The 22,963-nt window shown below is 42.1% G+C and overlaps 1 protein-coding gene across 1 annotated transcript in view; it reads left to right on the top strand.

Annotated features, from left to right (window-relative positions):
• The first annotated feature begins 1,213 nt into the window (after positions 1 to 1,213).
• Positions 1,214 to 22,963, top strand: part of LOC122555811 (parapinopsin-like) — a 72,952-nt gene continuing 51,202 nt past the window's right edge. The window contains exons 1-2 of the mRNA XM_043701973.1: positions 1,214 to 1,616; positions 22,116 to 22,444. Coding sequence (XP_043557908.1) covers positions 1,247 to 1,616; positions 22,116 to 22,444 — 699 coding nt within the window. The 5' untranslated portion in view covers positions 1,214 to 1,246. The remainder of the gene's footprint in view (positions 1,617 to 22,115; positions 22,445 to 22,963) is intronic.

Genomic DNA, 22,963 nt, shown 5'->3' with positions numbered 1-22,963 from the left:
ATTTTCATGTTCATTGCACGGTTGGGATTTAATGAAAAATGAGAGCCTACAGATGCATCCCTCTAACCTTCATGTCCCACTCTGCATCACTGTTCCTATCATCTCCATCAGGATTGAGCCTCCCCCACTTCTACTTACCCTATTATTCGGCTATTAGTGCACCCACTTTTCCACCTGAGCCCCAGGTTAAGTGTATAGAGATGCTCAAAATCATTATCTTCTGTTGCCCAACTGAAGCTGAGGTGCTGGGCATTGCTGAGTATCTCTCCTTTGCTTAATCAGCAGGGCCAGGGCAGAGCCAGTGGTCTTCTGGATCTGTGGGAGGGCAGGGTGAGTGGTATTCCCGATGTCTGGGAGGGCAGGGTGAGTGGTATTCCTGAAGTGTGTGGGAGGGCAGGATGTGGTGTTCCCGATATGTGCGAGGGCAGGGTGAGTGGAATTCCCAATGAGTGGGAGGGCAGGGTAAGTGATATTCCCGATGTGTGGGAAGGCAGGTGAGTGATATTCCCAGATGTGTGGGAGGGCAGGGTAAGTGATATTCCCGATGTGTGAGAGGGCAGGTGAGCGATATTCCCGATGTGTGGGAGGGCAGGGGGAATGGTATTCCCGATGTGTGGGAGGGCAGGTGAGTGATATTCCCGATGTCTCCTGCAGGTTATGTTTTTTTAAGAAGGGGCAGGTGAAGTATTTGTCACTTTCTCTCTCAGATTGTCATTCCGGCAAATTTGGGGACTGAGTGAGTGGCTCTTTCCCCTTCGTGATCCCGTGAAGAAGAGCAAGTGGATTTGATGTGACGGCTGATGTCCCCCTGACTGAAACCTGCCCTTTCCAGCACAGCACCGTCAGGGGGACGGGGGTTGGTAAAGATGCCCTCTGGCTGCAGGGACCTGCGGGGAAAGGTGTTGAGAAGGTGGGGGGGGGGGGGGGGGGGTAGACGGGTCGGTGCAGTCTGCGTTTTCCCCCTGTTTTGGCAGCATTGAGATGGCACAGCCAGCCCTCTGTCTGAGCTGACAGGTTCTGTTTACTCAGGAATGCGTGCAGCGACTGGTCCAGTGCTTGCCTCTGGTCACCTGGGGCAGAGGGGCAGGGCTGGTTCTCTCTCTCTCTGTCTGTCTGACTGCACGTCAGCTCCGCTCAAGGGGAGCGGCTTGTTTGAAAAAAAAACACAGAGCAGCATGGCAAAGCGGGCGAGTGCAGAGCGCAGAGGCTTGCCTGCTCCTCTGCCGGCTGGCTGTGTCGGTCCGAGATGCTCTCCCCCAACCTGAGTGTGAATTGCAGCGAGGGCAGCCAGGGGCTGTGCGGGCACAGGCTGCCTCTCTCTCCTCAGCAGCCGGCTCCAGGCTTCACCCTGAGCGCCAACGGGCACCTGGTCGCCGCCCTGTGCCTGGGCAGCATCGGGCTGCTGGGTTTCACCAACAACTCGCTGGTGCTGCTGCTCTTCTGCCGCTTCAAGGCGCTGCGCTCTCCCGTCAACCTGCTGCTCGCCAACATCTCGGTGAGTGACCTGCTGGTCTCCACCCTGGGCACCCCGTTCAGCTTCGCCGCCAGCGCCCGGCAGCGCTGGCTCATCGGGGAGCTGGGCTGCATCTGGTACGGATTCGCCAACACCGTCTTCGGTGAGCCGCCTTCGCACTCGGGGTTGAGGGGGGGAGGAGAATGAGTGTCCATTCGTAAAGCCGTTCCTGATCGTTCAGTGGTTGCTTAGCATCGTCTCCCAACTTTCCTTGGAGTTTGCAGTACAGCTAGTTGATTAAGGAGTGAGATTGATGCATGCCTCGTGTCTTTCCGGGAGTTTTTTTGTTTCTGGTGAACGTGGTATCCTGCTCAGCAGATTGGGCAAACTCGCTCGCTCTCTTTCAAAGTTAAAAATCACACAACACCAGGTTATAGACCAACAGGTTTAATTGGAAGCACTAGCTTTCGAAGCGCCGCTCCTTCATCAGGTGGTTGTGGAGGACACATTTATAAAACACAGAATTTATAGCCAAAGTTTAAAGTGAAATTATACATTGAAAAATACCTTGACTGTTTGTTGAGTTTCTCATCTGTTAGAATGACCATGTTAGTTTCACTTCTTTCATATGTAAATCACAAAACTTTTTTTTAAAGTTACACTCTCAGGTTAACTGTAACAATTGGTGTCAGCCAGATAACATGTTAAGGTATTGAAGGTGTTAGCCCCCTGTGCCCTCTTTCAAATCATATCGCAGGGTCGTCTTCTTACCAGCCGAGAGGGTAGCTAATGTCCCAGCTGGAATTCAGCACCGTGGATAGCGCCACACTGAGGTCCCCGGCCCTTGTGCGCAGTTTTGCTCTCCTTATTTGAGGAGCACGGGGTGGGGGCAGTTCAGAGGAGATTCCCTAGATTGATCCTAGAGATGAGGCGTTTGTCGTGTGAAGAGAGGTTGAACACTTCAGGTCTATACTCTCTGGAAATGTAGAAGAATGAGGGAGGATCAAATTGAGGTGATGATAAAAGGTATGGTTGACATAGACGTGGAGCAGATGTGGGGCATTCTAGGATGAGAGGTCATGTCTTAGAAATAGGGGGAGCAAATTTAAAACAGAGTCCAGGAGAAACTTCTTCTCCCAAAGGGTTGTGAATCTGTGGCATTCACTACCCCAAAGTGCGGTGCTTGCTGGGACTGTGAGTAAATTTAAGGTGGCGGGTGGGGGAGTTAGACAGACTTTTAGTTGGTAATGGGTTGAAGGGATATAGGGAGAAGGCAGGAAAGTGGGGATGATTGAATGGTAGAGCCTAATTCTGCCCCTATATCCTATGAACCTATGAAGTTATGGCAACAGGACAAATGACCCCAGATCCTTCTGAATCAGAGTCATGATTACTACCTTCATCCCTGATTGTGAGAGGAGTGAACCACATACCTGAAACTTTGATGTATGAAGCCTCCTGCAGGAGATAGTCTCACAAGCTTCCGGCGTTTGCACATGAAACAGTGTAATTCCTGCCTGAGCTGACCTCATGCCTATTAAAGAGCATCTTCTACTGAAAAAAATGCTCATTGAACCCTACAAATATAAAAGCCTGCTGGCATGTCTAAACAAAATCTGCACCTGTAGTTAATTTCAGGTAGATACTTTCTTGATCCAGTTATAATTTCCAAGCCATTACGTTTTGGTGCAGAATTTCTGATTCAGGCAAAAGTTTAATATTCTGCATAATATTCCTAACATTCTCTAACAATAACTCAATATATTGAAATTGTAAATTGATCACACCTTCAAGCCCACCGATGACATTTCAAAATATCATATCGATGAAGCATCTTAAGTTTATTTACTTAATTAGAACTTGAAAAAAATTCATAAGCTGAGACACATGATTCTGGGTACAGCATAGCATTTCTCAGCAGATTACACAAGTAAATGTTATAGGAAATATATTGTTAAACAGGAGAGGGTTCAGAAAATATTAACCAGAATGTTGCGGGAATAGAAGATTTGAGATACAAAATTAGACTGGAAAGACTGGAACTTTTTTCACTGAGCACAGGAGGTTGAGGAAGTTGATCTTAGTGAGGTTTATAAAATCATGAGGGGCATAGAAAAGGTGAATGACAAGGATGTTATCCCTAAGGTGCAGGAGTTAAAAACTAGGGGGCATATTTTTAAGGGGAGATGAGAAAACTTTTAAATAGACATGAGGGGCAACACTTTTTTTACACAGAGAGTGGTTTGTGTGTGGAATGAACTGCCACAAAAAGTGGTGGATGCAGGTACGGGTTACAATATTTAAAACACATTTGGATAAATTCATGAATAGGAAATGTTTGGAGAGATATGGGTCAAGCGCAGGCTGGTGGGGTGAGTTTAGTTTGGGAACATGGTCAGCATGGACTGGTTGGACCTAAGGGTCTATTTTCATGCTGTATGACTCATTGATTCTGAACTTGTATGTTTAGCTATAATATTCAAATTTACAGACAAACAGATGACTCAGGAGCAGTAGACCCCTTTCATCTGAAAAGATCACAACTGATCTATGATGATCTGAAATCCAATTTCTCAAATAAACCCTATACCTTTTGACTACCTCGTTAACCATCTCCTGCTTATCTCCCATTTCCTTGCACACTATTTCATGCAGCCTTAACCATATTCAATTATCCTCTTTCCACTGCTCTCTGGGGAAGAAAATTCCACGCATTCTTGCTTTGATGATTTCTCATTTCATGTGAGTGTGACATGAAACCTTTACAGAACTGTAGGTTCGTACAGGATTGAACAAAATATTCGAAGGTTTTGAGTAAGTCTGTACAGATTAATAAATGATTTCTTAAAGCATGAGGATATTTTGTGTGTATGCTTGTCATTGCAAAATGTTCCAAAGCAGTTTTGGAATGCCACAAATACTTTCAGTAAGACAAGTTACCCATAGTATCATGAAGAAATTGATTGTACAAATCTGCATAATTTGGAATTTCTGGGTTGATTTCCTGCCAGACTATTGCATGTTACAACAAGCTATATCTAAATAAGACCAAAATTGTTAAACTAATATAAGTTCTTAAATACTCCAAGGCCATCTCTTTGCCACATTTTTGAAATCCTTGTAATAAATACAGTTGAAAATATCAGTTTGTAGAAAATAATATTGTCATAATAAAATAATTTCAAAGAACAGCAGATGCTAGAAATCTGAAACAAAAACAGAGTACTAGAGAAATGCAGCACGTCTGGCAACATCTGCTGAGGAAAAAACAGTTAACGTTTGGAGTGATCCTTCATCAGAAAAATAACACTGTACTGTTTAGAAAAATGAATTCTGAATTAATGGTACTTAGCACTAAAATTAAAAATTTATGTGGATGAAGATAAAAGATGTGACATTTTTAAAATCACAGTCTAAAGTTTATTTTTGTAAAAAAACTGTTTTAAAAGTTAATTTTGTTCTTTTTATGCAATAAGGTGCTATTGAATACTTTTCGTAAGGAGTAAATTTTCAGAGATAAAAATGAGTTTCAAGACCCTGAAAATAACCCTAAGATGTTTACAAGTAATTAAATCTGGCATCTGGTGACATTAGCAAATGGTAAAAAGGTAACAACTATTTTCAAGTACTGCATTCAAGTACTGTAATTAAAAATAGCAGTTTCCAAATTTTTTCTGCATATTTATGGGAACCCCAGGAAATAGTGCAACGTTTCCAAGGATTCCCAGCCATAACTTCTGAAATGCAGCTCAAAAGCAGCATTGTCAATGAAGGTTTTGTTTTTTAAAATAGCATTTGTATATCATCTATGAAATTATTAATAGTAAATTGCTGTACTCACGAGAATGGGAGTACTAGATCATGTGATATAAAACATGTTATTTTGCTTTGGAAAGATTGCTTTAAAATGAGCTCAGTTGAACCTGAGGTGTTCCTAAGTTTTCATGTCAGAACAATAATTTTATATCCAGTCACTTGAAGGGTAATTGATACTGTGCATTGTCCACTCATTGTGGAACCTGTTTAAATGCTGATTCTTTGATATCAATACAATCAAATTTGAGCAGGATTAACTGTGGGTGACTTCTTGGATCTTTTCTCTGCCATTTAGTCTTTGCACAAGAACAAGACTGTGTTGTGATCTGAAACAGAACAAAAATTATGTATCGGTAAAAGTGGTTACTGATGAACAAATATATTTGATGGGCTTATCAATCTTTTTATCATTTTACTAATGATCAAAAAGAAACTATTTTTCAGTAATTAGTGGATTGGATTTAAGTTGTTATTTAGTTGTAGAGAAGGTATACCTCAGCAATCATATTTAAAATCAGCAGGAGAATCGACGTTTCAAGCATAAGTCCGTCATCAGGATTCCTGCTCCTTGGATGCTGCCTGACCTGCTGTGCTTTTCTAGCACCGCACTCCTGACTCTGATCTCCAGTATCTGCAGTCCTCACTTTCTCCTAGATTCCAGTGTCGTAGCTGTACAGAACAGAACAACAGAATCACAGGATTGTTACAGCACAGAAAGAAACCAATTGGCATTTTGTGCCTGCATTGGCTCTTTAAATAAGCATCACAACCTCGTGTCAATTGCCTGCTTTTTCCCCATTTCCTTGCATACTGTTTCTATTCATAAATAAGCAGCTTGGCATGGTGTCATAGACTCTGTTGATAAGTCTTTGTTTTCATTACAGCTGGGATGTTTTCACAGCCTATATACACTTAGTCTGATTTTTAATGTCACATAAAATACATCAAATTTCTTTGAACACCGGTAACATTGATGATGCAGAATCCAAGAAGTGAATCTTCTACTCAACATTTATTGTTGAAGATATTAGCAATGCAGTTACAGAAATATTGGGTGAATAATTAACTCTCATTAATATATTAATTATTACCTGTTCATTGCATCCAACCACTTGGGATGATGGAGATTTCTCATTAGGTAGAATTGAGAAGAACATAGAACATTACAGTGCAGTACAGGCTCCTCAATCCTCGATGTTGCGCCGACCTGTGAAACCAATCTGAAGCCCATCTAACCTCCAAGTAAAGAACCTACCTCTGACATCTGTCCTATATCTATTACCCCTCAATTTAAAGCTATGTCCCCTCAGGCTAGCCATCACCATCTGAGGAAAAAGGCTCTCACTGTGCAACCTATCTAAATCTCTGATCATCTTGTATGCCTCTATAAAGTCACCTCTCGACCTTCCTCTTTCTAACAATAACAGCCTCAAGTCCCTCAACCTTTCCTCTTAAGAACTTCCCTCCATACCAGGCAACATCTTACTAAATCTCCTCTGCACTCTTTCCAATGCTTCTGCATCCTTCCTATAATGCGGTGACCAGAACTGTAAGCAATACTCAAAGTCTGGCCACACCAGTTTTGTACAGCTGCAACATGACCTCATGGCTCTGAAACTCAATCGCTCTATCACTAAAAGCTAACACACCATATGCCTCTTAACAATCTTATCAACCTGGGTGACAATTTTCAGGAATCTATGCACATGGACATCAAGATCTCTCTACGTATCCACACTACCAAGAATCTTACCATTAGCCCAGTACTCTGTATTCCTGTTACTCCTTCCAAAGTGAATCACCTCACACCTTTCCACACTAAACTCCATTCGCCACCTCTCAGCCCAGCTCTGCAGCTTATCTATGGCCCTCGGTAACCTACAATATCCTTCAGCGCTGTCTACAACTCCACTGACCTTAGTGTCATTGGCAAATTTACTAACCCATCCTTTTACGCCCTCATCCAGGTCATTTATAAAAATGACAAATACCAGTGGCTCCAAAACCAATCCTTGCAGTACACCACTAGTAACTGAGTTCCAGGGTGAACATTTCCCACCAACCACTTCTTTCAGTGAGCTAATTTCTGATCCAAACCACTAAATCACCCTCAATCCCATGTGTCTATATTTTCTGCAATAGCATACTGTGGGGAATCTTATCAAAGAAGTTCAGAATAAGGAAGTTTTAGTGTTAAAATGCCTTGTCCATTGTTGGAATAATCTATCACACAAATTGTACAACCTTATAAGAAAGGCTTGTTTTGCCCTCTAGCTCAAACTCTTTTTTTCATCATGTTGAATGTTCCAGTTCAGTAGTTGTTCTGTGAAGATTTGCCAACATCCCTAGCACTTCTTAAACCTAGTTACTATGAGTACTGAAACTCTTTAGTAATTATGAAGCGAGGACACCAGCTGGCTTCCCTGCCTTTGAACAAGTATATCAGTTCAATTCCCACTCCAAACTTGTTGGCCATGCAATCATAACGCATTCAAACAAGTATCAACTTGTAAAATCCTTCCAATATGTTCCAATGGCTGCAAATAAGAATGGAAGAGATTCCCAGTCAGCAATGAGATGAAAATAAATTGGAGACTTTAACATCACTATCCCTAGTTCCAGAAACTCATGCTCCACGGAAAGCAACTTGGCTCAGTTGGTTGGCCAGCTAGTGTAAGTCAGTCTGATGCTGACAGCATAGCAGTTGATCCCTGTTCCTGTTATGGTAGATTCAGGATGTCCCTTTTTTTTCACCCTTTGGGCAGTCATGGCACTCTGGATTGGACCTTTACCTATTAAGGTTAAAATTGTTATTTTTTATCTCGATGAATTGGAAGTATTAGTAGGTTAATTATCATAAATATTTCTTTCATTATCAAGTCCTGGATTGGAATTTGAACTAATAACTTCAGGTTCAAATAGGGACACTACATACAGAGCTGCAAGACTTCCCAAGCTCTGAAGTGGCAATTACAATGACAATCTCAATCTTTGATGGTGTGAAATTTCGAAGGAAATTGCATTGTGGCAAACTACATCATTGCTGCTGCAGCTGCATGTAGGTACTCCTGGAAGAGATCTGTTTCATAATGTGCTATGGACATCTTGTGTCATCTTCACAAGTCCACCATAGCTGATGTGCAACCAATCTGAGGCATCAGTCACCCAATTATGACTAGTTTGACCTATCTATCTGCTGCCTCTTACTTTATCTGTGCAAAAGATCTCCATAAATTTCGATCTCTTATTAAATGGCTGAAACTATGATATTTACTTTTCTGGACATTAATTTTCAAGTGATCTTTTTGCACTACCAATTTCAAGCAGCTCTTGTCTTATGATCTTTTTCTGGAATTTATTGCATACACCTTAGAGTCACATTTAAAAGGCTTCAATTTTATTCTTTTGATCTTTACTTATTGTCCACATTTCTGGGGGATACTTGAAAGTGGATAGAATGCGGTGTCTTGTCATTTCTCCCCTCCAGTTCCCCCACTTGAGCTTTTTTGTTGTTGATGCATCACAATGCCACCCAATGCCACAATGCTCAATTCTTGCTATTTCCATCCTTCATCTTATATTAGCATCATATCTGCCACCTCCTGTTATCAGTTATCCTAAATAGAGCAATTTATCCACTTGCTCCATCCTTTTCAATCTTCACCCTAGATTTACTAATGGTTTTGCCTATCACTATTTTGTCTTTTTGTTTGAGTTAAAAAGACTCAATACTCAATCCATATTTATTATTTTACTTGATTAATGTAGAGGCCTAACTCTACTAATAACTAATACAACAATTTTAGAATTAAATAGTCAATTGGTGATCCAGAGTATTGCTGAAAAGACACAGTTTTGGGAAATTTTCATCTTACAATTCATAAATGTTGGTTTGCTTCTTGACTTGATATGCTTGAAAACTATCCTGGTGAGCGCAAGATGAAAAGCTTTCACAAAAGTGTGCCTTTTTCCAACAATTCTATAAACTTGGCTTTGACTTTGTTGCAAAGACATTAGGATCCTAAATTCCCGACAGTGTGGAAACAGTCCCTTCGGCCCAACAAGTCCACACCAACTCTCTGAAGAGTAACCAACCGAGACCCATTCCCTGAACCTATTACTCTACATTTACCCCAACTGATGCAGCTAACCTACATAGCCCTGTGTGGCATTGAGAATGCCCTCAATTATATCACTGTACTTTCTCTCAATCGGAACAAATATCTGTCGAGATTTACTTGGAAAATAATTAATTTGGATTGCAGTGAGTGTAATACAAAGTGTGACTAATGACTAATATACATCCAGGACCCAATGGCCCAACTCAGAATAAAATAACAGGTCTGATTTCCCTGGAGCCGGGCATCTGGTGACATGCTTCATTCAGTCAATTTATCACGGAATGTTTAGGATTATTTTAATTTTTTGCTCAGCGTTTCTGGAAGAAGACTGGATAATGAAGCAATGAGGTCACAAGACACCAACTGGGACAAACAGGGTATATCTGTTTAATGAGAGCGATATTAAAATAATTGAGGATAAATTTGTATTAGAGTGGGGCAGTTCAATAAGGAGTAAAATAAAAAAAATAAATACATCAAACTCAAGAAGAATACCACAGATGAGATCATAAGATACAGGAGCAGAATTAGACCATTCAGCCCATCGAGTCTCATCCACCATTCAGTCATGGCTGATATTTTTCTCAATCCCAGTCTCCTACCTTCTCCCATAATCCTTGATCCCCTTTCTAATCAAGAACCTATCTATCTCTTTCTTAAATACACTCAACGACTTGGTCTCCACAGATTCACCACTCTCTGGCTGAAGAAATTTCTCATCATCTCAGATCTAAAGTGTCATCCTTTCACTATGAAGGTTGTGCCCTTTAGCCCTAGTCTCCACTACTAGAAACACCTTCTCCATGTCCACTCCATCTAGGCCTTTCAGTATTCTGTCTGTTTCAAGAGATTCTTTCTGCAACCATCCCCATCCTCCTAAACTCCATTCAGTACAAACCCAGAGTCCTGTACTGATCCTCATGTGGCAAAGCCCTTCATTTCCTGCTTATTCTTGTGAATCTCCTCTGGATCTCCAACGCCAGCACATCACCCTTAGGTATGGGCCCAAAATTACACACAACATTCCAAATGCACTCTGACCAGAGGTGTATGCACCCTAAGCAGCATATCTCTGCTCTTGTATACTTAGTAGACCAGCAGGAGGCTGGAAGAACACAGCAAACTAGGCAGCAGCAGGACGTGGAGAAGTCAATGTTTCAGGTGTAACCCTTCTTCAGGACTAGCCCTCTTGAAATGGAATGCTAACATTGAATTTACCTTCCCAAATGTCAACCAAACATACATGTTAATCTTAAGGGAATTTTAAATTAGCACTTCCAAGTACCTTTGCGCTTCAGATTTCCAAAGCCTTTTCACATTTAGAAAATAGTCTATGCCTCTGTTCTTCCTTCCAAAGTATATAGTTTCACACTTTTCCACATTGTGATGCACCCGTCACTTCTTTTCGCACTCTGTCCATCTGCAGCCTACCTACTTCCTCAACACTACCTCTCCCAGTACCTGTCTTTGTGTCATCTGTAAAATGAGCAGCAATGCCCTCAGTTCCTTCGTCTAGATTGTTAGTGTGTAACATGAATAGCTGTGGTCCAATACGGACTCCTGCTGAACTCCAATGGTCACAGGCTGCCATCCTGAAAAAGACCATTTTAGATGTAAGATAATTTCAGAATGAAAGTAAAAGGTAAAGAAGAGGAATTCTGGAAAATAATTCACAAATTGAAGGAACGGAAGGCAGCATTTCTAATGGCTCAGTTTCAGGACATGAGTGACAATCATTCCCCATGGTCACATTGTTAAAAGGGTATTTCTGTTGTTCATTACCAAGTATAACTTCATTCCCATGGCACAGCAGGAATGTTCCCTACATCTGAGCTATATTTAGATTCAAATCCTTGCTCAGACCATGGTAATCCTTCAGCATATCGTATAGCATATGATGAGCTTAACTGCCAATAAATGTGAAACTCGTACAGCAATGACCTGAAAATCTATGGAGCGGAGCAAATTGGCCACTGCCTTGTTTTGCAATTCACAGGAAAGCCCTGACTTGCCACAACTTGATGACTGATCAATAACAGCGAGCACCCTTCCATTTGACTAGTGAAGCCAATTTAACAGAGCAAACAGGAGGAGTATTAACTTTGTCCAAACTGACAGCAAGACATAGCGGCAGGAGGTCTATGTGGAGTTTAATTAGATTGCTGAGCTCGTACTGAACTAGTAAAAACAATATTGGTGTTCAGAGTCCTGTATACATTGGGCAAACTGTCTCTCGAAGTGTGTATGAGTGATTCATCACTTTGTGCTCACGCTCAATAAATATTAATCATAGAACAGCAGTCGGGGAGGACTGAATGTCTAGCATTTATTCCTTTAAGACTTCAATGACATTCATCAAATAAATCAATAATGATTTAATAATAGTATGATGTTAAACAATGATGCAATATTATTAAAGCAGCTCCCAAAAATATTGAGTCAGTGAAGACTCAGCTCAGCAAACCAGACCCTGGCTAGACAGAGCCCATTCTCTCGTTAACTCCTTCAGACAAGCCTGAGGTTAGTGAATCAGTCACACTCAAGATCATTTCAAGGATTTTCTGCCTGTGAATGGCAACACTTTCAGTATTTTATTTTGTAGATAGTTATGGATAAAGTACATTACTAAATATTTCAAATAGTACATTAGAAATTACACAAAGATAACCTTCATGCATTGAGCACCTTTCTTTCGATTCAATTGCAAATCTGAGACAGCAAACAAATATGGCATTAACTGTACAGATTAACTACAAGTGACAGGGGTGCTAGAAGTTAACAGCTCCTCGCTACAGTAGGCTGAAAGACCTTTCCTCACTGCTTCTTTGTGGTGACTGCCCAAGCTTTAATGCCTCCCTGTGAACACAGTCCTGGAGCTTTTGGAATGTGTCTGTCTGTGACAATCTGTTCAGGAGAGCTCTTCACACTGAAAGGTTCCAGTAGAATCAAGAGCAGCTTTCACTGAGGTGATGATCTTCCAAGAACAGTCCATCTCAGCGTCCACCCCTGGGAATCGACCACAGAGCGCACAGTCCTGTGTCACGGAACTCAGGATTAACTTTGACAAAAACCACTGAATCTCTCTCCAGAGATTTTTGGCAAAGGCATATTCCAGAAGAAGACAAGAGGACGTCTCTTCAGCTATCTCGGGGAGAATGTACAATGGTGCCAAATTTAAGATGTGGTGGGGACAAAAGATCAACCAAACCAGTCCCTAAAGAACATGGCCTCATTTTGTTTCAACTTGCCTGAGGTCAGTTTGAACTGGGTGCAGATGCTCAAGCGTCTGCACAGTGACAGCAGATCCAGGCAAAAAAACTGTGACATTATCCCTGTCAGAGTCAGAGCCATAGAGATGTACAGCACAGAAACAGACCCTTCGGTCCAACTCGTCCATGCCAACCAGATATCCCAACCCAATCCAGTCCCACCTGCCAGCACCCATCCCATATCCCTCCAAACTCTTCCTATTCATATACCCATGCAGATGCCTTTTAAATGTTGCGATCATACTAGCTCCACCATTTCCTCTGGCAGCTCATTCCATACACAGTACCAACCTCTGCGTGCAAAGTTGCCATTTAGGTCTCTTTCCCCTCTCACCCTAAACCTGTGCCCTCTAGTTCTGGACTCCCCCATCCCAGGGAAAATACTTTGTCTATTTATCCAATCCATGCCCCTCTTGATTTTATAAATCTCTAGAAGGTTACCCCTCAGCCTCTGATGCTCCAGGTAAAACAGCCCCAGCCTTTTTCAACCTCTCCCTACAGCTCAAATCCTTCAACTCTGGCAACATTCTTGTAAATCCTTTCTGATTCCTCTCAAGTTTCACAACATCCTTCCGATTGGAAGGAGACCAGAAATACATGCAAAATTCCAAAAGTGGCCTAACCAATATCCTGTACAGCTGCAATATGACCTTCCAATTCCTATATTCAGTGCTCTGCCCAATAAAAGAAAGCATAAAAGTTGGATTGCCAAGTATCTCTGAGAAGAGCAAGGAGCAGATGATTCGAAACACGTGCGAAGCCACCATCCTGACTGCTTTCCATTCACACTCTTCTATCACAGTCGTGCTGCAAGTCATCCATGACTCTGGATCTATATCCTGACAGTGGCAATGGTTTATCCAGTCTCCAACTGCGAGATGTCTGTCATCACATTTAAACAGTATCTGTTCTCAAAGTAACCCAAAGTGCTTTCTAGTCAATGAAATACATTTTGAAATGTTGTAACTTTTGTAGGATGCATCGCAGCCAGGTTACATCTAGCAAGATCCCTTGTGCAGAAGCATCCTGCAATCATCACCTTTTGGCAATGTTGGTTTAGGGAGGAATTTTTTAAAAAATTAATTCACATGATATTGGTGTCACTTGTGATCCCTAATTGCCCAGGGGGCTGGTAAGCTGTAGGTCTGAAGTCACATATAGGCTAGACCAGGTGAGGGTGGCAGTTTACTTCCTAAAGGATATTAGTGATACAGAGGGATTTTTCCAATCAACATTGGGTTCATGATCTTCATTAGACTCTTAATTCCAGATTTTTAAAGTTGAATTCAAACTTTATTATCTGCCATGGTTGGATTCAAAACCGAGTCCCCAGAACATAACTTGCGTGTCTGAATTAATAGTACAGGAATAATACCACTATGCCAATGCCATCCCATTTAATATGTGCCAGTAAATTGGGGAGTACCTAATGGTACACTAAATCTTTAAACTGTGGCCCAGTGCATGACAGTCATCTGAGTCCCAAAAAAGTGAGCTTCAGGCCTATTGTAGTGACTTGAGCATGATAAAGCTAGCAGGCATTGTGTTGTCCTGATTAACTTAACCTTTCAATCAATATTTAAAATAAAGTACCTCTCTGCCCCCAGGTGAAAGTAAAGCATTCATTGTTGCTATTTCAAAGCCAATTGGGAGAATCTTCCTCCACCACCACCACCACCACCATGCAAGCCCATGTTCTTAGTAATAATTTCCCATCAACATGTAATTTAAAAAACCAAGTGATTACCCAATTAGTACAATACTAATCTACCTGTTTGTTTGTGCATTTCCAAGATGTCAGCTCCCTCCTCCAGGAGCTGGAGGGGCTCAATCATCCATCTATACGGAGGCTTTGACCCGCAGGCCTCTGCTGCCTGAGAATACTACCCTCTCAAGCCCACATCCTTCCTGATGGACTCAGGCATTATACAAATAAGGCGAGGAAGAGAAGGCAACATTGCTTGACATAGATTTTAGTTGAGAAGCTTTTGGTTCCCACCCATTGATTGAGACAACTTCTCTAGAGCAGTCAGATCCAATTGTGGAGTCCTTGCCCAAAGTCAGTTACGGCTAACACATCCATCATGAAGTTGTGCAATATTCTGACAAAAGCCATCTTCTGTCCCAAGCTGATGAGATAGATTCTCACCCTTCTGTATTGCACACAGATGCAGTATCTCTAAATAGTGCAAGGCTCTCATACAGCTTCCTGCTGGGTTCAACACAGGTCTGGTCGCTCAAATAGACCTGACCCAATGAACTTGGCCAGAGTTTTGTCACCCATATTCAACAGAGAGAATGGTCACTGAGTTTTAATTTCCTCCCTCTCCCCATTCTGCTTGAAGGTGATGGCAATGCCCTTCCTCATAGATTTGCAACGCTACCAGCTAGAAGCAGACTCTTGTACACCTCCAATTTATCTGAATGTGATCACAGCTGACTAATCCCAGTCTGCTGTTGTTGAGTGGCACTTACAGAAAGTGAATCCTGGACATCCTGCCAGCCCCTCTTCTGACAATAAGCACGGAATGCAAACTACCTTATTAGATCTTCCAAAATGTCTGTTCCCCATTATTATTTCTCAAACCTCATTTTCCAGCAGTCCAATGTCCACTTTTTCCACATATATATAAAAAAACTTGCAATTTATTTTACATTATCAGCAAGTTTACGCTCATATTTCATTTTCTCCCTCCTTACTGCTTTTTTAGTTGTCCTCTGCTCGTTTTTAAAAGGTTTCCCACTTATCTTCACTATATTGTATGAGTAGATTACTTACAGCATGGAAACAGGCCCTTCGGCCCAACAAATCCACACCGATCCGCCGAAGTGCAACCCACCCAGACCCATTCCCTTACATTTACCCTTTTACCTAACACTACAGACAATTTAGCATGGCCAATTCACCTAAACTGCACATTTTTGGATTGTGGGAGGAAACCGGAGCACCTGGAGAAAACCCCCGCAGACTCGGGGAGAATGTGCCAACTCCACACAGAGAGTCGCCTGAGGCAGGAATTGAACCTGGGTCTCTGGCACTGTGAGGCAACAGTGAGAGAGAGAGAGAGAATAAAGAAAGAAACCAAAACTCTAACTAACGCAGTAGTGAACCTGCACAGTTACTGCCTTTGCTGTTTGAATTCATGTATCACTGGACATCGGAGTATGGCTGGGAAAATTAACAAACAGTGAAATTCACAACCAAACTTGGAGGAACTTGTTTGGGAGAGGACACAGCACAGAAACAGATAAGTGAATATTTTAAGTCTGGCCTTACAATAAGTCTGCAGTAGTGAGTAGAGTGGGTTCTTTCTTGATTATGTTATATTGAGATATGTCTCTTGATTAAACTTAAAAATATAAGCCATAAGTATTAAGTTAACTGCCGCAGTGTTTTGTAGAGGAATAGGACAGTGCTATTTTCTGGGTCTGTAGATTGGGAGAAGCAAAAATAGCCTTTAGTAGAGAGTTATGCTATTCTTGTCAGATGTGGGAGTTCAGGGAGAGTTTACGGGTTACTGAGGGTTATATCTGCGATAAATGCTGTTGGATGTGAATCCTATCAGATCAAAGATTGGTTGGAGAGACAGTTAGAGTCAATGAGGAATTTACAAGAGCAAGGGGATGTGATGTATGGCAGTTATAGGAAGGGAGAAAACATGCAGATACAGTCACATAGATGGGTTAACTCCAGGAAAGGTAAGACAGGTAGGCAGGTAGTGCAGGGGTCTTCTGTGGCTATCCTCATTTCAAACAAGTATGCTGTTTTGGAAAATGTAGGAGGTGATGGATTCTCAGGGGAATGTAGCACGAATAGCCAAGTGTCTGGTATCGAGGCTGGCTCTAATTCAATGAGGGGTACATCGGTTTCCAAGAGATCAATTGTGTTAGGGGACTCTCTAGTCAGAGGCATAGATAGACGTTTATGTGTCCAGCAGCGAAAATTCAGAATGGTGCGTTGTCTCCCGGTTGCCAGGATCAAGGATGTCTCAGGGAAGGTGCAGAATGTTCTCAAGGGGGAGAGGGACCAGCAGGAGGCCATTGTACACATTGGAACAAATGACACAGGAAGGGAAAAGGATGAGATTCTGAAGGAAGAATATGAAGAGTTCAGCAGGAATTTTAAAATGAGGTCCTCGAGGGTAGTAATATCTGGATTACTCCCGGTGGTGTGAGCTAGTGAGGGTAGGAATAGGAGGATAGAGCAGATGAATGCAAGGCTGGGGAGCTGGTGCAGGGGAGAAAGATTCACATTTTTGGATCAGTGGAATCTTTTCTGGGGTAGAAGTGACCTGTACAAGAAGGACATATTGCACCTGAATTGGAAGGAGACCAATATATTGTCAGGGAGATTTGCTAGACCTGCTCAGGAGGATTTAAACTAGTAAGGTGGGGGGTGGTGGGACCCAGGGAGCTAGTGAGAAAAGAGATTAATCTGAGATTGGTACAGTTGAGAAAAGAACTGAGTCAAACAGTCAGGGCAGGCAGGAACAACGCAGAGACCAAGGTAGGACTAATAAATTAAACTGCATTTATTTCAATGGAAGAGGCCTAACAGGGAAGGCAAATGAACTCAGGGCATGGTTAGGAACATGGGACTGGGATATCATAGCAATTACAGACACATGACTCAGGGATGAACAGGACTGGCTGCTTAATGTTCCAGGATACAAATGCTACATGAAGGATAGAAAGGGAGGCAAGAGAGGAGGGGGAGTGCGTTTTTGATAAGGGATAGCATTACAGCTGTACTGACAGAGGATATTCCTGGAAATACATCCAGAGAGGTTATTCGGGTTGAACTGAGAAATAAGAAAGGGATGATCATCTTATTGGGATTGTATTATAGACCCCTTAATAGTTCGAGTGATGTTGAGAAACAGATTTGTAAGGAGATCTCAGTTATTCTGGCTATTGAGGGAGTGCAGCCTAGGTTCATGAGGTCAATTCCCGGAATGGCGGGACTATCTTACTCTGAAAGATTGGAGCGACTGGGCTTGTATACGCTTGCGTTTAGAAGGCTGAGAGGGGATCTGATTGAGACGTATAAGATTATTAAAGGATTGGACACTCTGGAGGCAGGAAGCATGTTTCCGCTGATGGGTGAGTCCCGAACCAGAGGACACAGTTTAAAATAAGGGGTAAGCCACTTAGAACAGAGTTGAGGAGAAACGTCTTCACCCAGAGAGTGTTGGGTGTATGGAATGCTCTGCCCCAGAAGGCTGTGGAAGCCAAAGTCTGGATACTTTCAAGAAAGAGTTGGATAGAGCTCTTAAGGATAGTGGAATCAAGTGTTATGGTGATAAGGCAGGAACAGGATACTGATTGAGGATGATCAGCCATGATCATAATGAATGGTGGTGCTGGCTCAAAGGGCAGAATGGCCTACTCCTGCACCTATTGTGTATTGTCTATTGTCTATCTGTAAGAATAATAGGGTGGTTATGGTAGGGGATTTTAACTTTCCAAACATAGGCTGGGACTGCCATAATGCTAAGGGTTTAGATGGAGAGGAATTTGTTAAGTGTGTACAAGAAAATTTTCTGATTCAATATCTAATGTACCTACGAGAGAAGGTGCAATACTTGACCTATTCTTGGGAAATAAGGCAGGGCAGGTGACTGAGGTGTCAGTGGTGGAGCATTTTGGGGGCAGTGACCATAATTCCATTAGATTTAAAATAGTGATGGAAAAGGATAGCCCAGATCTAAAAGTTGACGTTCTAAATTGGAGGAAGGCTAACTTTGATGGTTTGAGGCAAGAACATTCAAAAGCTGATTGGGCGCAGATGTTCACAGGTAAAGGGACGACTGGATAATGGGAAGCCTTCAGAAATGAGATAATGAGGGTCCAGAGAAAGTATATTCCTGTTCGGCTGAAAGGAAAGGCTGGTAGGTGTAGGGAATGTTGGATGACGAAAAAATTGAGGGTTTGGTTAAGAAAAAGAAGGAAGCATATGTCAGGTATAGACAAGATAAATCAAATTAATCCTTAGAAGAGTATAAAGGCATTAGGAGTATACTTAAGAGGGAAATCAGGAGAGCAAAACAGGAACATGAGGTAGCTATGACAAATAGAGTTAAGAGAATCCAAAGGGTTTTTACAAATACATTAAGGACAAAAGGGTAACTAGGGAGAGAATAGGGCCCCTCAAAGATCAGCAAGGCGGCCTTTGTGTGAAACCGCATGAGATAGGGGAGATACTAAACAAATATTTTGCGTCAATGTTTACTGTGGAAAAGCACATCGAAGATGTAGAGTGTAGGGAAATAGATGGTGACATATTGAAAAATGTCCATATTACAGAAAAGGAAGTGCTGGATGTCTTTAAAAGTGGATAAATCCCCAGGACCTGATGAGGTGTACCCTAGAACTCTGTGGGAAGAGAGGGAAGAGATTGTTGGGCCCCTTGGTGAGATATTTGTTTCACTGATAGTCACAGGTGTGTTGCTTGAAGACTGGATGGTGGCTAACGTAGTGCCACTGTTTAAGAAAGGAGGTAAGGACAAGCCAGGGAACTATAGACCAGTGAGCCTGTTGTTGGTGATCGGCATGTTGTTGGAGGGAATCCTGAGGGACAGGACGTACATGTATTTGGAAAGGCAAAGACTGATTAGGGATAGTCAACATGGCTTTGTGCGTGGGAAATTATGTCTCACAAACTTGATTGAATTTTTTGAAGAAGTAACAAAGAGAATTGATGAGGGCAAAGTGGTGGACGTGATCTAAATGGATTTCAGTAAGGCATTCGACAAGGTTCCCCATGGGAGACTGGTTAGCAAGGTTACATCTCAAGGAATACAGGGAGAAGTAGCCATTTGGATACAGAATTGGCTCAAAGGTAGAAGACAGAGGGTGGTGGTAGAAGGTTGTTTTTCAGACTGGAGGCCTGTGACCAGTGGAGTGCCACAAGGTTCGGTGCTGGGTCCACTACTTTTCGTCATTTATATAAATGATTTGGATGTGAGCATAAGAGGTATAGTTAGTAAGTTTGCAGATGACACTAAAATTGGATGTGTCGTGGACAGTGAAGAAGGTTACCTCAGATTACAACGGGATCTAGATCTGATAGATAAATGCAAGGTGCTGCATTTTGGGAAAGCAATTTTAGCAGGACTTATACACTTAATGGTGAGGTTTATGGAGCGTTGCTGAACAAAGAGACCTTGGACTGCAGGTTCATAGCTGCTTGAAAGTGTAGTCACAGGTAGATAGGATAGTGAAGAAGGCATTTGATATGCTTTCCTTTATTGGTCAGAGTATTAGGTACACGAGTAGGGAGATCATGTTGCGGCTGTACAGGACATTGGTTAGGCCACTTTTGGAATACTAGAATACCCTATTGGAAGGGTGTTATGAAACTTCAAAGGGTTCAGAAAAGATTTACAAGGATGTTGCCAGGTTTGGACCGTATGAGTTATAGTGAGAGGTTGAATAGGCTGGGACTGTTTTCCCTGGAGCGTCGGAGGCTGAGGGGTGACCTTATAGAGGTTTATAAAATCATGAGGGACATGGATAGGATAAATAGACAAAGTCTTTTCTCTGGGGTGGGGAATCCAGAACGAGAGGGCATAGGTTTAGGGTGAGAGGGGAAAGAGATAAAAGAGACCTAAGGGGCAACTTTTTCACGCAGAGGGTGATACGTGAATGGAATGAGCTGCCAGAGGAAGTGGTGGACAGTGGTACAATTCCAACATTTAAAAGGCATTTGGATGGGCATATGAATAGGAAGGGTTTGGAGGAAATGGGTCAGGTGTTGGCAGGTGGGACTAGATTGGGTTGGGATATCTTGTCGGCATGGACGGGTTGGACCTAAGGGTTTCCGTGCTGTACATCTCTATGGCTCTCTGACTCCAACTATGAACTTGATTATCCCAGTCCACCATAATTACGTAATATCACCCATCTTGCATGCCATTTTTATTTCCTGATTTTTTTTGCCCACATCCTGACTATTACGAAGGAGGGGACACACAGTTGCCATCAGGTTTTTTTCCCTTTGCGATTCCTGAATTCTACACACACAGATTCAACACCCTCTGACTCTCTTTGTTGCTTCTTGCTATCAATTTAGTTTCATTTGCTACCAACAAGAGGCAATCCTGCTCCACTGTTCATCTGCCTGTCCTTTCAATAGAATGTATATCCTTGGATATTTAGTTTCCAGTGCTGATGCCTTTGCGGTCACACCTCCATGGTGCCCACAACATCATCAGCACCAATGTCAATCTGCACTATAAGCTCATTACTGTATGCATTCAAGTACAACACCTTCAGTCTTGTGTTGACCACCCTTGCTGCTCATAGTTGTCCTCTTACCTGTTGTGTTTGCAGTTGGATTACTGACCCTTTTCATACTCCGCCCTGTTACATGTTCTGGAAACTTCAATAACCTCTCCTGAGCCCTCCCCACTCTTTAACTAGGTTGAAGTTCTTATGACCTCAATTTACCTCTATTTGCAACATGCTTTAAGATACAAAGCCTTTACGTTTGTTCTATCATTGAATTTCCCTACGCTTTTGTGCTTCCTTGGTACAATGTGACATTCACACATTCCGTCCCTTCCTTTCATTTTCTGGTAACAATAAGCCCCATCACTAACCAGCAATCCTACTTTATGCACTACCTTTGAATTTATAATGTTGCATGTAACTAAACACTACTCTCCCCTCGCCCGCCCACCCACCCCCACCCCAATTTAACGAAAAGTCCTATCCACATCCCTCATTATGTAATTTGCCAGGACTCTTGTACCAGTATGAATCAGATGGAGTCTGTCCCATCAAAATAGCTCCCTTCTTTCCAGTATGGTGCCAATGTCCCACTATTTCAAAACTGTTTCTCCTACACCAACTTTTGAGATACACATTTATCGCATTAATCTTGTTTGGCATCTGCCAGTTAGTTTGTGGATTAGGTAGTAATCTGGAGAACCTTTTTGGTTCTGCTTTTAGCACTGAACTGTTCATGTCCCCTCAGCAGATCCTCTTTGTCTTTCTACTGATATCATTGGTACCTATGTGGACCACGACAACTAGATCATTCTCATCCCACTCCAAGTTCCTCTGCAGCCCAGATATAATATCCTGAATCCAGGATTCACTGCCTCCGACTAAAGAAATTTCTGCTCATCTCAGTTCAAAAGAGTCATCTTTTCACACTGAGGCTGTGCCCATTGTCCTACTCTTCCCACTTGTGGAAACATTTTCTCCATGTCCATGCTATCCTGGTCTCTCAGTATTCGCTAAGTTTCAATTAGATTTCCCACATCTTCCAGTTTTTCTAAAAAATACACAAATGAAAAGACACAGTCATAGAATCATAGAGCTGTACAGCATGGAAACAAGCCCTTCGGTCCAACTCGGCCATGTCGACCTGGTATCCTTTAACATAATTTAAGAATTGCTAACACATTTCTTCTGAAGGTTTAGTAATGTGTTTGTTTTTGTTCACAGGCACTGTATCATTGATATCATTGGCTATACTTTCATACGATCGTTATATTACTATCACTGGAGCCACAGAAGCTGACAAGGCAAATTACAACAAAGCCTTTGCATGGATTTCATTTTCTTGGATCTACTCATTGATATGGACATTGCCCCCTCTATTTGGATGGAGTCACTATGGTCCTGAGGGACCAGGAACCACATGTTCTGTGAACTGGTATTCAAAAGATGCAGCCAATGTATCCTACATTGTGTGTCTCTTCGTCTTCTGTCTGGTCATCCCCTTTCTGGTGATTATGTATTGTTATGGAAAGATACTGATGACAATGAGGAAGGTAAGTCTCACCATGACTCTCAAACAGTTCCTATGGATTACAGCATACCTAATGCAAACCCACTATTTGAAAAGAAATTAGAGAAAAAACAAGGGATTATAGATCAGTAGCCCAAGATCAATAGTAGGAAAATACTAGTATCAATCTTAAAGGGTTTAATAACAGAGCACCCAAAAAAAACAATGACAGGATTGGACATGGTCAGCATGGATTCTCAAAAAGGAAATCATGCTGAACAAATTTACTGGAAATTTGAGAGGATGCAACTTGTGAAGTTGATAATGGAGAGCCAGTGGACTTTCACAAGGCTTCTGATAAAGTTATACATAAGATTAGCATGTAAATTTAATGTGCATGTAATTCAGGGCAGTGTGCTGATATGGATAGGTAACTGGTTGACTCACAGGAAACAAAGTGAAGGAATAAACATGTCCTGTCCTCTGAGTTGCAGGTGGTGACTTGCAGGCTACCACAGGGAACGTCAGTGCTTGCACGCCAGCTATTTACAATCTATAACTG

Source organism: Chiloscyllium plagiosum, chromosome 13, assembly GCF_004010195.1.
Source record: "Chiloscyllium plagiosum isolate BGI_BamShark_2017 chromosome 13, ASM401019v2, whole genome shotgun sequence".
Classification (NCBI taxonomy): Eukaryota; Metazoa; Chordata; class Chondrichthyes; order Orectolobiformes; family Hemiscylliidae; genus Chiloscyllium; species Chiloscyllium plagiosum.
Note: the sequence above shows the minus strand (reverse complement) of the source record. Positions and strands in the feature narration are given on the sequence as shown.